General features: G+C 38.4%; 1 protein-coding gene across 18 annotated transcripts in view; it reads left to right on the forward strand.

Moving 5' to 3' along the window:
• The window catches only part of FRYL (FRY like transcription coactivator), a 331,713-nt gene that overhangs the window by 279,308 nt on the left and 35,613 nt on the right, over nucleotides 1–16,792 (forward strand). For 11 of the 18 annotated variants that reach the window (XM_050947243.1, XM_050947242.1, XM_050947230.1 and 8 more), the window contains 3 exons: nucleotides 4,180–4,356; nucleotides 7,228–7,431; nucleotides 10,840–11,013. In XM_050947243.1, the coding sequence (XP_050803200.1) occupies nucleotides 4,180–4,356; nucleotides 7,228–7,431; nucleotides 10,840–11,013 (555 nt within the window). The remainder of the gene's footprint in view (nucleotides 1–4,179; nucleotides 4,357–7,227; nucleotides 7,432–10,839; nucleotides 11,014–16,792) is intronic. The other 7 variants (XM_050947231.1, XM_050947234.1, XM_050947248.1 and 4 more) reach the window with 1 other exon arrangement.

Here is a 16,792-nt window from a genome sequence, read left to right on the forward strand (position 1 = left end):
CTGAAAGCTTACACTAGGGTTTCCGCTGGACGACTCTGTGGAGCTAGGCTTTGCAGAAAGTACCACCCAGCAGGGCCTGAATGGCTTCCACTCATAGCCCACTAACTGGCTGATGCTAGTATTTAAACCAGAAAGCCATCATGGGGATCTGTCTGATCAACAACACTGCCTGCCTGCCTCCATTTCCAGACCTTCTTGCTGTCGACCCTAGACTCTGGCTTCTGGTTGGTCCTCAACTATTTGCTTGCTGTCTGTAGCCTGGTGCCTGATCCTGACTTCCTGATATCCTGACCCAGCTTGACCCCAACTCTGCTATTCGCCTGCAGCTTGGTGCCTGACTCTGAGTACCTGACATTGTGACCCAGCTCCCTCCCAGCCCTGCTACTCGACTCCTGATCGCAACTTAGTAGCTAAGCAGTGCACACAGGCTGCCCACAACCCACCCTGACAACATCCTTATGCAAGATTTTGAGTGTTTTTTCTCGCATTCACCTCCTAATTCCCTGGTTGTGACTGCAGAAACTAAGAGAGTACAGCGGGGAGGTATACATCTCCAAAGACAGAGTCAAAATGGTTAGATATGATGGGGAGAAAAGTGTATTCAACCTCATCATTGCAAATCTGCATTGCCAACCAGCAAGCATTATTGTCTAAATAAGACTTTGTAAATTAGGACTCCATGTCCAAATTTATGGATAATGTATGTGAATCTCTAAGGAAGAGTTTGAGGCATTTATTGCAGAGGGCTATTTGGTGGCTAGGATGTCTTTGAAGTCAGCACTGGGTATGGCAGATGTTTCATGTAGATCTATGGTTTCAGCTGTGACAATGAGAAGGGCCTCAAGGTTACAGAACTCCAGCATAGTTCTTGATGTTCAACAAGCCATCGAGATCTTGTCGTTTGGTCAGTTTTTGTTTCCTGAGAAAACTGTCAAGATTTCACATTCTTTTAAGGACTACAGATCTACTTTATGGTCTTTCAGTGTTTACGCCCAGGCCATAAGAATGTCATTTTGCAGGTCAGAAAAATCACCAGCAATATTCCTCTCAGCAATACTTTTAATTGTCCTACCCTGCTACATATAAAGTTTATCTGGAAAAGGACATAAATTAAGTGGAGAAGATCTTCTGTCTCTACTTTTACCCAACCAGCCTGTCCTCCATCTTCAGGGCGGGGCAGCCTATTTGATGTTTATATCGAGAACAGCATACCACTTGTGAATGTTTCAAACCTGTCTCATCAGTCCAGAGACAGTCTGTCTCACTTCTACAGTTCTTGGGAAACAATAACTATGGACAGATGGGTCCTAAACACTGTGAGATTAGGTTACACCATACAATTTCTGTCTATCCCCCCAGTTCTACCTTCTTACCTGTCCCTTTTCAAGGAGTCCTCTCATGAGCCTCATGTTCTGCCTCCCATTGTAGAAAGTCCAGAATTTCTGGAGGCAATTGGACAAGACTGTAACTTGCGGGTAGGGGGACGGACCAACTTCAGCCATGCCTGAAGAGGATGATGATGCAGGTTCTTCAGCAGGTTCAGCCTTTGTGTGCTCTGGGAGCTATAGAGGAGGTTCCTCCACTTCATCAGGGAAAAGGATTCTACTCTATTTCCCAATCCACAAAGTCCAAGGTAGAGGGTGAGATGTATCCTCAAACTCTGCAGTCTTAGCAAATACACCAAGTGTATGAGATTCCTCATGGTTACTGTTCTTCTCACTTGAAATTACCATGGCTGGTTTGTTGTTCTCGATCTTCAGGATGCCTGTTTCCATGTGACGATTTTCCCAGGCTACGGGAAGTTCTTGAGATTCCTTGTTGTGAGTCAATGCTATCAGTATACGTTTTTTCCCTTTGGTCTGTCATCAGCCCCACATGTCTTTACCAAATGCATGATGGCAGTAGCAGCCCATGTCAGAAGGAGGGGAATTCATGTCTTCCTGTACCTATATGATTGGCTAGTGAGAGGCAGATCTAAGGAACAAGTCCTTGGTCATGTCCAGTCACACTGGATCTCTTTGATCAACTGGGGATAATTTTCAACAAAACAAAGTTGATATTGACTCCATCTAAAAAAATCAAGTTCTTTGGCCCCCTTCTAGATTCTCTGAATTCAAAGGTCTTTCTGTCTCTCACAAGCAATTCCATACAATTTGGTGCCTTTATCTGGATCCCCAATCTCATCCTTTGACCATGATCTATGTATGCATGAAGTTACTAGGACATGTGGCTGAATGCACTTATGTGATTCAGCATGCAGGACTGCATCATCATCCTCTTCAGGCATGGTTGAAGTTGGTCTCTACCCCTAGCTGCAAGTCCTAGGCTTGTCGAATTGCCTCCTGAGGTTCTGGACTTTCTACAGTGGTGGGCAGAACAGATTGATGTTTGCTAGAGTGTTCCCTTTTCCTGTCCTCCACTGACTAGAACTTTGTTGAATGATTACTCCACACTACTTTGAGGAGCACACAGAAGAACATAAAAGGTTCATGTTTTGGGGTCAGAGCAGGAAGCATCATCTCATATCAACTTACTGGAGTTTTGAGCCATTTAGAGTGCATGGTGTGCCTTCCGGGATCAGAAGTTCATATGCTCATCGACAAACCATTGCAGTGTATTATATGAACAAGCAGTTTGGAGCCCACTTCCATCAGATTTGTCAGGGAGCAATAAAGTTTTGGCACTTTTGCGTCAAGGAAGACATCATACCCTAGCAGCGCACTTACTGGGCTCTCAAACCAATTGACCGACCATCTCAGCAGGACTTTCTTGGACAGTGACAAGTTGTCTCAAAAAAAGCAGCATAGTGAGGTCCATTTTCAGGGAATGGAGCATCCTGTTGATCGACCTATTTGCAACAAAGGACAACAAGAAGTGCCATCAGTTTTGTTCCTGAGTGGGACTGAGTCCAAGTTCTCTAATCAATGGTTTCCATCTGAACTGGGGACCATACCTGATGTATGCCTTTTCTGCCATTCCCTCATCTCTCAGGTTATTCTCAAACTGAAGTTGGACTGTGTCAAACTTATACTTACTGCATCAGCTTGGCCAAGACAATGTTGATTCTCCGAAATTCTCAATCTGTATGTTCAGCCTCCCAAACCTCCAAAATTCATCTGGCACTGAACAATCTGCACTTCATGGTGTACATGGCAGTTCAGAGGATGCTGCTTAATAGTAGAAAAGCATCTATTAGGTCCACTTATTTGGCTGAGTGGAAGCTTTTTTTTTTTCAGTTTGATCAATGTCTAGGGTGACCAGATCACCACACTAAAATAGCGGGACACATTGGGGTGCCATCAGCCCTGCCCACAGTCCACCCCCGCCCCTCCCAGGCATCTCCCCCACTCTGCTCCAGGTCCCGCCCCCTATACTGTTTATGTAGACTCTGAATCTCCCTACCTATCAGAACTGCTTGTGAGTTGCCTGAGTGGAAAACACATCTGCAACCACTCAAAGAAGAAAAGACTGTTACTTACCTGTATTGTAACTCTTGTTCTTTGAGATGTCGGTGCAGATGTGTATTCCACGTCCTGCACTCTGTCCCCTCTGCGTTGGAATCTCCAGTCTTAGAAGGAGCTGAGAGGGGTTCAGTGTGGCATCACCCTTACGTAGCCACAGGAGGGGCTACAAGGACCACAGGTTGCAAGTGCCACCCTGACAGGTACTGCTAAGCAAAGTTCTCTGGCTTTAGTGCACTAGGCACATGCACACCTGAGAGAAATGTGTGTCTGCACCCACATCTCAAAGAATAACAGTTGCAATACAGGTAAGTAACCATTTTTTATGGATTCTTCATCACTTAACTCAAAAAGCGGTATCTTTTTAAATGATATGCTCTAGTTTCAGCAGAAGTTATTGAGCTTAATACAGGAATTACGAGTGAAACACTGTAGCATGTGTTATGCAGGTCAAACTAGATGATCATAGTAGTATCTTCTGGCCTTATATATACATTTAGCTCATGGTTACAGAAATTAAATCCTGGGGATTTCTTCTCCCCTTATTGCGTCTCTCCAATTCCCAGTTACTTATATGCATTGCCAGGAGAATTATATATTGTATAGTTTAAGAGTAAAGGCTTCTAGTAATACTGTATCTTCCATCTCATAGTCTTCCCTGTATATTATCTCTTAGCATTACATAAGCCATGTTTATTTCCATTATCTATTTCTGTAGGTTGTGTTTTCTTCTAATGAAGACTTGGAAGTTGGGGACCAACAAACTAGCCTTATTTCAACAACAGAAGAGGTAATTCAAGAGGAGGAAGTGGCTGTGGAAGATAACAGCAGTGAACAACAGTTTGGAGTTTTTAAAGATTTTGACTTTTTAGATGTAGAGCTGGAAGATGCAGAGGTGAGACCCTGGAATTTCTTTTTTAGAATTGGAATTTCTACTTTAGAATGTTTTAAAAGCTGGGTTATGATGGTACAATATTAAGGATTGGGCAGCAGTTCCAAAACTTCACTGATTTTGAAACCTTGATTACAAATTTTGCAATGTCAGATGCAGCTACCAATTGTCTTTATGAGGGTGGGTTTAACTCCCCACTTATTCTATAAGAATATGTTTTGTAGCCAGGGAAATAATAATTTTGACAGCATAAGATTTTGTTGTTAAAATTCTGAAGCTTTGCCCACTGTGTAAGAATGCTGTCTGCTGCGATGGAAAATTTTGCTGAATGGAATTAAGAATGCATGCAATCTTAGGTACTCATGCATTTCTACGGTTCTCGAATTTCAAGTAGTAAGATAGTATTCCATTTACTATATACTGTTGCTATCTCAATGAATTGTCGGACTATCCCACCCTGTCCTCACACAAGATTTATATTGTAAAGCTGCCCTTACCTTTGTCATTCATATTGTATCTGATTTGGTGCATTTGTTTTCTCTTTTCACATTTTTCATTCTGTTAAAGTAATGAAATTGGGTAATAAAAGGTTTAAAAGTTAACAGTAATATTAATTATTATTGTTTGTTTATTTTTTATATTGTGGTAGAGCCTCTAGACCCCAACTGTGGATCATGGTCCCTTTGTGTTAGGCATTGTATGCACACATCATAATTTAAAGGTCTTAAACTGACTCCCAAAACAGGGAGTGAGAGTGAAAAAAAGAAATCAATACTCTTTGTAATTCACCTTGTTACATCTGGTTATTATAGTACCTACAAAATATTAAATTAATAATAGGAGAACCTTGGAAGGTTTTTAGATTCAGATGAGCACAAAAAAGCCTAGATATTTATCTGAACTTTGAGATGCTCTCTCTTTCCATCTCTGTTTTCTCCATCCCTCTTTGCAGGCTCCTGAATTCTTTTCCCTTCCCCGGAGGCCACCAGTGCCTTACATCTCTCCCCTCTGCTGATTCTCATGTTCCCAGGGCAAATTACTTATCCAGTACATGTGTACCCACACACACCAGCCAGGTCTCTTGTATTCTGTGACCTTCCCTTTTGTCCTATATCTGATCACCTAAATTAACCGAGAATAAGTGAACAGTTGAGAAGAGGTAGATTCAAAAGCATAATACCCAATAGAAAAGTGGACACAACTGCTGGCCCTTCAATTTTAACATCTGAAAAACAGAAGGATTTGTGGGCAGCATGCATATTGCTTTTCCTGAATTTCAAATATGGTTCAATGTCAATTTTAATAACAGATCAGGCTGAGATACAGCCAGTTCTTATTCTAGCTCAACCAGTTCACCCATCCCTATGTCAGATTGTGCACTGCCCATTACCAATGTACGATATGGAGAGTTAATCAACAAAACACAATTTTTTTAGATTTAGGACATCACTTTTATATGTGACATAATGGAAATATAGTAATTTATATTAGAATTTATATTAAAATATACTGCGTGCTTTTTTGCTAATACTTAAATGTTAGTAATATTAACAGTCTGAGGAAAAAATAGATTAGTTTAAGGATGTTTTCAGTGCTTTAATCCCTAGCTCTTCGTTTACGTTTGCATGCAAATACTCTGTCCATTTCTCTAGAGCAAACAAAATCACTGAAAAAAGTTGGAAAATATACATGTTGGCATACTAGTAACATTTTGGATCTCCATGAGAGACAACCAGTTGCTGGAGTAACTTTGGAATTGGTATTTTCAAGTTTGAGGAGACTAGACCTGTGGGCTGGTTGAGAGAACTATTTTTAAGGAATCTTATTGGCTATATCATTGGTGGATTGATTAAAGACCCCAGAAGAAGCCAAAGATCTTACCTGTCCACTTAGAATGGAAAAATGGTGACTAAAATATAGATTTCACTCAAGGTACAAAACCACACACCATCCTTCATATCTCAATTGGAAAATGAGAAAAAGGGAGGATCCATACGTTGATGTTCAGGATCCTCTTCATAAATATTGAAATTGAATAGTACTTAATATCTTTCAGAATGTCTAGTTAAAAAATGTCAAAGTTTTCCTCCAATATGAGTATAATTATGACTTCATATGTTTTGTCAACTGAATGTGGACAGTTAAAGTCAATTTAAGATTTCATCTGTGTTGAAATTCAAGGATTTCATTCACTGCTTGTTTATACAGTTGTTTTACATGTTACACCAAGGAAAATGTACCATAGACATGTTGTTTTAAGTGTTTTGTCTCATAACTTTTTCATAACCAATTTTACACAAAAAAAAAGTTAAAAATTTTTAGCTTTTTTGACTAAAGCTTTTTCCAGAGCTTGAATCAGTCTTCTACAGTTGGCAACTCATACATAATAGAACCTTTCCCCCTGGTTATAGAGTATCTTAAGTGTTTGTCCTCGTTTTTTCTAATTATGTGTGTTTTCCTTTTTGCTAACCAGGAGCTGCAGGTAAGTTGCAGCCTGGTGCAGTGGCTTGTTTAATCTGTTGTTAGTGGTGTGTTAGTCTGTGCTTTGTAGTCAGTTACATGTAATATTGGTACAGATATGATTATAGACATATTTAGTGAGATCCCAATACAAGTTATCCAAGAGAAATTTGAGACTCATACTTCATTTTATGCGAATTGCAGATCATTTGCCATGTATCTTAATCCTGTTAAGTAAAAACATCACTTAATGCATTTAAAATTACAATAAAATTGAAGGGCTGATTGAAACTCTGTTCACAGTGCTTTCAGTATTCCTGTGTCTTCTGTGTTGTCTTGGTGTGATCACTTCATTATTATATATTTGAGATATCTAGCATAAACTTCCTTTTTATTTTTTATATTTTTTTACAGGGTGAAAGTATGGACAACTTCAACTGGGGAGTCCGTAGGCGCTCACTCGACAGTATTGACAAGGGAGACACACCATCCCTTCAAGAATGTCAGTATTCTGGTAGCACACCCAGCTTGAACTTGACCAATCAGGAGGATACTGATGAGTCCTCAGAAGAGGAAGCAGCACTGACTGCAAGTCAGATATTATCCCGATCACAGATGGTAAGTCATTCTTCTGTGAAAAGAATCAGTTTATAACCCAAGTTTATTTAAGCTTTAGTAAAATGGTTCTGTCAACGGATCTTTTCAGAGAACATTTTTCATGCCATTGTTATAAAAACTGACAGCTGGAAACTTAAGTCTTCACCCGAATCTTTTAGAGGCAAATGCTGCTCACACTTTCCACCCATAGTTGCAGAAAGCCTTGGATGCAACTGCACTAGTGTAGTTCAGCTTCTGGGGAGGCATTTCTGAAGCCTGTGAAGTGAGTTCACAATCTCTGCTCAGCAAAAGGGCTCTTCTATTAGCAGTAGATACATTACTGTTGAGGTTCCAGTGCCGTGTTCTTTCTTCCATCAATGCTCATTAAATATGTAGTACAATTTTTTAAAACATTATAAAGATTATTCTGGTTTAAATATAAGATCTATGTTTTTGTAGGTTTTGACAAAAGAAAGCTTGAATTCCTAATTTGCAAGCTGAAATAATTGAAATGCAAAAATAAATAAATAAATAGAACAGCAGCAAGTCTTAGTGTTCCACCTTTCAAATTGCTAATCTGTTCCATTCTCATTCATTATGTACTATATAAAGTAGACTAATGCAATACTACTTCCTGTTTATGTCTCATTTGTATAAATTAGCACAGGATTAAATTAAATTTTCTCCAGTACAGCTATTTGCTGGTCTAAATATTCATACTAGAGAAACCTGTGATGATATTCTAGATGTTTTTGTAATGTGAAAACACCAACATTGGTTATCAATAGTAGTTTTTCTTGTAGAAAAGAATGATCTTCCTGTTATGGTCTTCTTCCCTTGCAGTTAGGTGTTGATATACCACCTAAGATAATTTGTCATTTTTAAATTTTGAAAATAGGTTAAGAAGTAAAATATACCTTTGGAGATAGGATAACGTAAGGAATTTGTAATGGGATATAAATCCTTCTCCCTCTTGTTCTCCAAATTCCAAAGTCTTGGTACAGTTTTGGGAACAGGTATCCACATCACAAAAACCGCCATCATAATTGGCACTGAATTTTCATCCTTAGCAGAGAAATAAAGGATTGAGTGAGTGTGGAATCAAAACACCTTTATTCGTTCTTTTAATAAAATTACAATAATTTTATTCCAAGTAAACATTTAAGTATTAGAAGATTGCTCATTATTACAAAAAATTGTCTTCTCTACCCCTCCCCAAATAAAAAACACCACTAAATGGATAATGTATACATCAGGGTAGGCAACCTATGGCATGCGTGCCAAAGACGGCTCGCGAGCTGATTTTCAGTGGCACTCACAGTGCCTGGGTCCTGGCCACAGGTCCGGGGGGGCTCTACATTTTAATTTAATTTTAAATGATACTTCTTAAACATTTTAAAAACCTTATTTACTTTACATACAACAATAGCTTAGTTATATATTATAGACTTATAGAAAGAGGCCTTTTAAAAACGTTAAAATGTATTACTAGCACGCGAAACTTTAAATTAAAGTGAATAAATGAAGACTTGGCACACCACTTCTGAAAGGTTGCCGACCCCTGGTATACATAAAGTGATAGCACAGAAATCATCACTTTACCATCAGGTATGTTTAAAAAAACAAACCAAAAAAAAAAAAACAACCTTCCAGAAGAGCCAGAAACCAAACAATACTATTTATAGGTAGCAAAGAATTATCTAAATTATCCTGATTAGCACCTCATTTAAATTAGCTTTTTTTGGCCTCATTATGTTAATAGGAAGACTTTGCCATCACTGTAGCTGAGGTGAAAGAAAAGGCTTGGGGTTTTTTTAAATCTTCAGAAAACTTCTATTTCACCAGAAACAACACACAAGCTTAGATTCGGGATCGGCAACCTTTGGCAAGTGGCTTAGATAATGAAAAGAATTCCGGAGATAATGTCCATATTTTTCTAATATGATCTTGGGTTAGTTCTGCAGATACCAGGAAAAACTTAAACTTTTATTTTAAGACAGCATATTACTCTATATTCTTCATATAGAATATGTCTACACTGCACTTAAACACCTCCAGCCGGCTCGTATCAGCTGGTTCAGGCTGCAGGGCTATAAAATTGTGGTGTAGACATTCAGGCGTGGGCTGGAGCCTGACATCTGGTACCTGAGTGGGACTTGGGGTCCCAGAGTCTTGGCGCCAGCCTGGGTCCAAATGTCTACACCCCAATTTTACAGCCTCACAAGCTGAGCCGCACAACCCAAGTCAGGTGACACAGTCCAGCCACGGGTGTTTAATTGCAGTGTAAGCATACCCATGGTATGCATAATATATTCTAGGTCCTATGGTATTGGCAGAATGCCTGTGACCTTTCTATTTGACATAGATGAAGTGATATAGCTGAAGGACATATAAGAGGTATATGAAATATATTTAGACCGTGTAGTGGGGAACAAATTTGCCAAGAAATATCAAATAAATCGACCCTTTAATAAAGATTCTGGAACATGTGATGCCCTTATATTAGTATCACCAATTAAACCAAATCCAACTTTAGATTAATAAAGTTTAGTTTATTTGGATTGCTGCAAAAATTGCTCTTAGTGTAATTATTAGAATTTTATTAATAGTCTGTGTCTAGCTAGTTAGACTGCCTCAAAAGCAATACCAGGGGTTGGGAAGAGAGAGAGAACCTACTCCTTACATCACTTGGGTGTTACAGTGACATTGACTTGAAAAAATCTTCTGTACTATCATCGTCCTTAATTATCATCCTCCTTTTAGAAGACCTATTCAAAAAGAGGAAATAGATACCCTGTTACTGTACAAAAATGGAAATTAGAAATTATAGACTAAAAAAAAGAAACAAATCCTTGGAGGTAGTCATAGGTGAGGCACGTTTATGCAAAAGCTTGCACTATCACTGCCCATGCCAAAGAATTTCACTCTGGCATCTTTCAGAAGCACAAAAAAGTCTTTATTAACAAAATAGAGAACGTTTTCCGTGTACCAAAAATTACTTTAAACTCCCTTTGAAGGAAAGTTAAATGTTGCAGACATGCACATAATGGTTTGAATAGTGATGTAGAGTACTTTATTAATACACCTCTGCCCAGATATAACGCTGTCCTCGGGAGCCAAAAAATCTTACCACATTATAGATGAAACCGCATTATATCAAACTTGCTGTGATCCGCCAGAGTGTGCAGCCCTGTCCCCCCTGGAGCACTGCTTTACCGCATTATATCCAAATTCGTGTTATATGGGTCATGTTATATTGGGGTAGAGGTGTATATGATTTCTTTTTGTGATGTGCAGATATACATTAATATTTACTTAGTTGAAGCAAACTATGTCCAAAGAAACTTCAGTTAATTTCTTGTTGTCTTTAGCGTATATGGTTCCAGTCAACCACTGAAATATTTCACATATGTTTTTTTTCTCTCTTAGTTAAACAGTGATTCTGCCATAGATGAAACAATATCAGATCATGCAAGTTCATTATTGCAGTCTCAAGACTCCACTAGCAGTATGGGAACAGAAGAGGTGCTTCAAATCAGAGCTGAGACCCCAAGTTTGGAGGCTTCACCTCTAGATAACTCTAGCAACCAGCTGCCTGAGGTGGTGAGAAATGTGGGCTGGTGCATGACTGATTTGGGCTCTTTCTAGCACTGCATAGCAGCTTTTGCTTTCTTTTCAACAGAATTTTCGTCTGTTAAACTGATTATTTGATTTATCTTCAATATTTTTAACCTGTTGGGCTTTCTTATTGAATATAAAATGTCTCCTGGGAATGAAAATCTCTTATGATGGACTCAGGAAATTTACCATAGGTTAAAAATATTCTTGAAGTGCTATTAATGAGCATTTTGTGGTGAAGAATAACAATAGGCTTGTGTGAAAGATGCTTTTCCTGGGTATGGTGAAAATCTTTCTGTAGCACTATTTTCTTCTAAAAACCTTTTGCTTTTTTGCTTTCCTTGGGTTTATGTGATTTGGTGCTATGGATTGGGATTAAAACCTCAGGCCAGCTGTGTTAGTAGTTGGTTCAATCAAATAAGCCTTTAAAATGATCTCAGAATTCTAGTGGTATTTTTTTTGGAAAGGCCTGTGTGGAGTAAGCCAGATTCCAGCTAATAGCCTCCCAGAAATCTGTGAGTATTTTAGTTTCCTGGTTGATTTTAAGATGGTTTAAAAAATCATTTGAATAGTTTTAAAATAACAAAATTAATTTTAAAACAAAACTAGTTCAGTTGCTACTGTTTCTACAATACCTAGTATTTTTAGATGAAAACTTCTTATATGGTGGTTTTATTTGACTGGAAAGTGAACTTGACTTGTTTTAGGTTGCCTTTCGTAATTTCTAGATCTAGTAAAGATACCAGGTTAATTTTCAATTCCATTATGTTTAGAAACGCACTGGATTATTCATTGCTTGTTTAAAACACAAAACCAAATTCTGTCAGCTCTTATGGAACACTAAACTCTCCTAATACAGTATTTGGTTAAATGGGAGTGTGGGGGCTATACCTTCTTGGAGAAGTACTAACCTCTCCACCATACCATGCTAGACGTGGGACAGTGGGGCACCATAGTGAAGGAAAGTAAATCCTGGCTCAGTGAATCTGCCCCTTCCTGAAACAAGGTTCACCAGAGCAGGGACCTCTGCTTTCTTGCTCTCCATTTCTGGTCCAGTCTCAGTTGCAGCTTATGTTTCTTTTTCTTACTTTTTTCTTTAGCCCTTCCTATCCCCTTTACTTTTGTTTACTGTGTTCTTCTCACCACCCACAACACTTGGTTAAAAGACATATACTGTAACCATTTGAAAACCCCTACCAAAAGAAATATCCTTTTATTCAAGTCTAAAACTATTTCTTATAAAAACCCTGAACGGATACACGGAGTGTAAACTGAGTTGTAAGATAACTTCAGCAATCTTGCACTGCCCAGTGGAAAGCAGGACATCACAGCTGCTTGGTTGGATGAGCTTTCCCTTCATTGGTGGAGAGATCAGTTAGGTGAACAGCTTGTATTGCTGTTATAGATAAAAGTTTATGACTAATTCCCAGTCCAGCATATTAATGCCCCTGTTTTTCAAGTGGATCCATACAGGTAGATACTCACCCATGTGCGCCCCATTGAGGCCAGTGGGGCTCCTTGGGAGTACAAAGGTCCACCCATGATGAGTCAGTTGTAGGTCTGGAGCCTAAAACTTTATCACAGCTTGTTTAATTTATATCATTTGTGCCAGTCCTGATAGAAAATAAAATGGAAATATTGGAATTCATACGTAAGAGTCCCTCTCAGCAGCCAGTGATTTGGTACTAGTAAGACATAATTTAAAATGCCACATTTGTGTTTCAAAGTCATATAAATTCATCTAAAGGAAACCTGTCAACTGCTCCATTGCTTTCTTAATGATCATTTAATCTGACCTCTGCCTCAAATCTTGATTTAAAGACTTCAAATTACAGAAAATCCAACATTTACTCCAGTTCAAACCAGCAAGTGACCTGTGCCCTGTGATGCAAGAGAAGGCAAAAAAAAAAAAAAAACCAGGAAAATTCCATCCCAGCCCCAAAGATGGCAGTCCTTAGACCCTGAGCATGTGGGCTCAATCCATCATTTTTAGACACCCGGGAAAGAATTTTTAGTAACAACTTCGAGCCATCTCCATCTAGTGTCCCATCACTAGCTGTTAGAAATATTTGTTTCTAGTTGTGGATGGACCATGTGCCATTGTGACAATCTCAACATACCATCCCCTCCATAAACTTATCAAACTCATTCTTGAAACAAATTAGGTTTTTTTGCCCCACTACCCCCACTCCCCATGGAAAGCTGTTCCAGAACTTCGCTCCTCTGATGGTTGGAAACCTTCATTTAATTTAATGCCTAAATTTATTGATGGCCAGTTTATATCCATTTGTTCTTGTGTCAGGATTGGCCCTTAAACTAGATAACTCTTCTCCCTCCCTAGTGTTCATCCCGCTGATGTATTTATAGAGAGTGATCATCGCTCCCCTGAGCATTCATTTTGTTAGGCTAAGCAAGATAAGATCCTTAAATCTCCTCTTCTAATTTAAGTTCTCCATTCCTCTGATCATCCTAGTAGCCCTTCTCTGCACCTGTTCCAGTTTGAATTCATCTTTCTTAAACATGGGAAACCAGAATTGCACACAGTATTCCAAATGAAATCATTGTATAATGATGATAACGCTTACCTATCTCTACTGGCAATACCTCGCTTGATATGCATCCTAGGATTGCATTAGTCTTTTTATGGCTGCATGATATTGGCATTTCATAGTCATCCTGTGATCTACCAGTATACCCAGTTCTTGCTCCTCCTCTTTCACTTCCAACTGATACGCCCCCAGCTTATAGCAAAAATTCTTGTTGTAAGTCCCCAAGTGCATGACTTTGCACTATTAAATTTCATCCTATTTCTGTTATACTGGCTTTCAAGGTCATCCAAATCCTTGTATAACATTCTGGTCCTCCTACATATTGGCAATGCCTCCCAGCTGTGTGTCATCTGCAAATTTTGTTAGCACACTCCCATTTTTCATGCCCAGGGTAGTAATGAAAATGTTAAATAAAATTGGGCCCAACATCAATTCTTGAGAAACTCCACTAGTAACCTCCTTCCATCTGACAGTTCACCTTTTGGCATAACCTGTTGCAGTCTCCCCTTTAATGAGTTCGTTATCCATCTTCACCAATTTAATAATTTCTCATGTGGATCTGCACTGAAATCCAAGTAGATTAGACCTACATTTCCTTTGTCTAGAAAATCGGTTATCTTCTCAAAGAGATCAAGTTGGTCTGATCTACTTTTTATACAACAATGTTGTATTTTATCCCAATTACCATTTTCCTCTATGTCCTTAACTACTGTCCTTCAAAATTTGTTCTAAAACCTTGCATATAATTGAGGTCAAACTAATAGGTCTGTATTCATTTATGGCAATGTATACATTTAGGTGTTGGGCCATATCTAGACTGTCTTTAAGCTCCACCCCTCCTCAGTGTTTAGCGGTCCCTCTTCTTCTTTCCTGGCTTTATTTTTATTTATATGGCTAAAGAATCTTTTAGAATAGGTTTTACTTTCCTTTGGAAGGTCCAACTCTGCCTGGCTTTTGACAGTTCTTGCTTTTTCTCTACATTTTTTTACCTCAAAGAGGTAGTTTTCCTTGTATCTCCCCACCCTCCCTTAATCTCCTCTTTTCCAAACTAAACGTACCCAGTTCCTTTCACCCTTGCTCATATGACTTGAATTCCATCCCTTTGATCATCATTAGACTAAGGGGGGAGCCTCTCGCTAGGACGTTTTTCTCTTTTTGAGATGTAATGAATATACACAGGTTAAAATTAGCAGAGAAAAAGATTTCTAACAAAGTTTCCAGGCAAATTATGAATATTTTTAATAATGGAAAATTCAGAAACAACTGAATTCTCTGAAGACTCTGACACAGATTTAAAACTAAAACAATTGAAAAAATGTTAAATACAATAAAATAAAAATTGCAAGATTTCACGGCATTCAGTTTTTCTTTCTCTTTCTAGATCAGAGAGAATAGCTGTGTGTTCTGAACCTTATTGTTTCATTCATGCACATTAGGTTATTTCCCAATAACAGTATGTCAGTCTTGTAGTGAGAACAGGGAATTTCCATTCCTAATGGTATCTTCCTTACGAAACAAATACCTAACCATCAAGCAAGTTCTTAGGGAAGGATACAGCATCAGTCTGCATCACCACTGGCATTGCAGATTCATTAAGATTTCTGATGAATTATGCCATTTCACAGGTGTTCCGTATGCCCTTCTACTATATACAGTTTAACTGAAAGCATTTCTCTATTAAGGAGTCTAGAAAATTTCAGCCTTGAACATATGGAGAAAACACATTAGCACATATTAGCACAGACAGCAATATTCAGAAGACCAATAGCACACATTTGACTGTTCCTTTTTTTATCTAGAGAATACTTACCTTATTAATGATCTCTCTCCATTATAGAATCCTGTGGCACCTTATAGACTAAGAGACGTTTTGGAGCATGAGCTTTCATGGGTTGTCCACTACATGCATCTGAAGAAGTGGGTATTCACCCACGAAAGCTCATGCTTCAAAATGTTTGTTAGTCTATAAGGTGCCACAGGATTCTTTGCTGCTTTTACAGATCCAAACTAACACGGCTACCCCTCTGATACTTCTCTCCATTATGTTCTTTGTAGATCTGGACTCACCCTTTGACCTTGATTTGAAAAAATCTGTACTAGAAATGGGCCACTGTTTAGACCTACATTGTTTTTTCTTTAAAATGTCTGGCATGCCCATGGACATTAGCTATTTGGTTGGACAAAATAGCTATTTTATATGACAGAACCCCAGATTTAATGTCTAAAAGAGGTATTTCAGGAGTGGTGTCATTAGCCAGTTGTCATAAGGAATAGAGTACTATCACAGCCTAGCGTATCACTGTCAAGGTCTAATAGCTTCAGGACAAATGTGAGAGTAAATGATGATGTACTGCTATTCAGGGATGGAGTGTCCAGTCTTTAATATGTGTTCAGTTAGTTTATAGTGAAAGGAAATTTGGGATTGATGGAAGCCATAACAGAGAGAGAGAGACAGAGAGAGTGTGTGTGTACACAGTAGAAATTCTCTGAAATAGCTTGAGAGCAATCCTGTGTGTCCCAGTGTATGAGACATAACATCACGATGAGAGTGCTAATCTACATAGGAAATTGCCTCCTGAGAACAACAATTATAAGGAAGTTGATTTTTATTGTGGAAATAAAATTTAATGAATATTTCGGGTGTTTGGGCTCATTCATAAATTAGCTAAGTCCAAAACCCATCATCTGTTTAATATAGTGATGTTAATGTTGTAGTGTTTTACAATGGAAAAAAGTACAGGACATTCTAATGTATATCAGAATGATTTACTCATGATAGTCTGTGATGTAGTATATAGCTTTAATTGGTCAGAGTTAAAAATGAGAGTTCTAGCAATAACTCCAGTTTATTAAGACAAATTATGCAAAATCTGTTTCCCAGAGTGGTTTCTTCCATTCTGCCAGTTATTTATGATGGGGAACTGTTTGAGGAGAGAGAATGGGAAGGGAAGAGTTTTTTCATAGTGGTTGTGGAAGTAGGAGTTTGATGCTATCGGCAATCATGAGCCAATGATTTTTTATCTGTTCACTCAAAAGTTAAGCTTTGAAGGTTTTGATCATATTAGTTTTGTCTAGAAAAAATATTTAAAGTATTTGCACACATTTTCATGAGAGGGCTTTCTTGTAACATCATTAGTTGACATTAGTGGAAAAATTACATTTGCTATACACGACAAATGGCATTTTAGAAAGAAAAATTGAGGAGTATTCTAACC

Source organism: Gopherus flavomarginatus, chromosome 3 (assembly GCF_025201925.1).
Source record: "Gopherus flavomarginatus isolate rGopFla2 chromosome 3, rGopFla2.mat.asm, whole genome shotgun sequence".
In the NCBI taxonomy this organism is placed as follows: domain Eukaryota; kingdom Metazoa; phylum Chordata; order Testudines; family Testudinidae; genus Gopherus; species Gopherus flavomarginatus.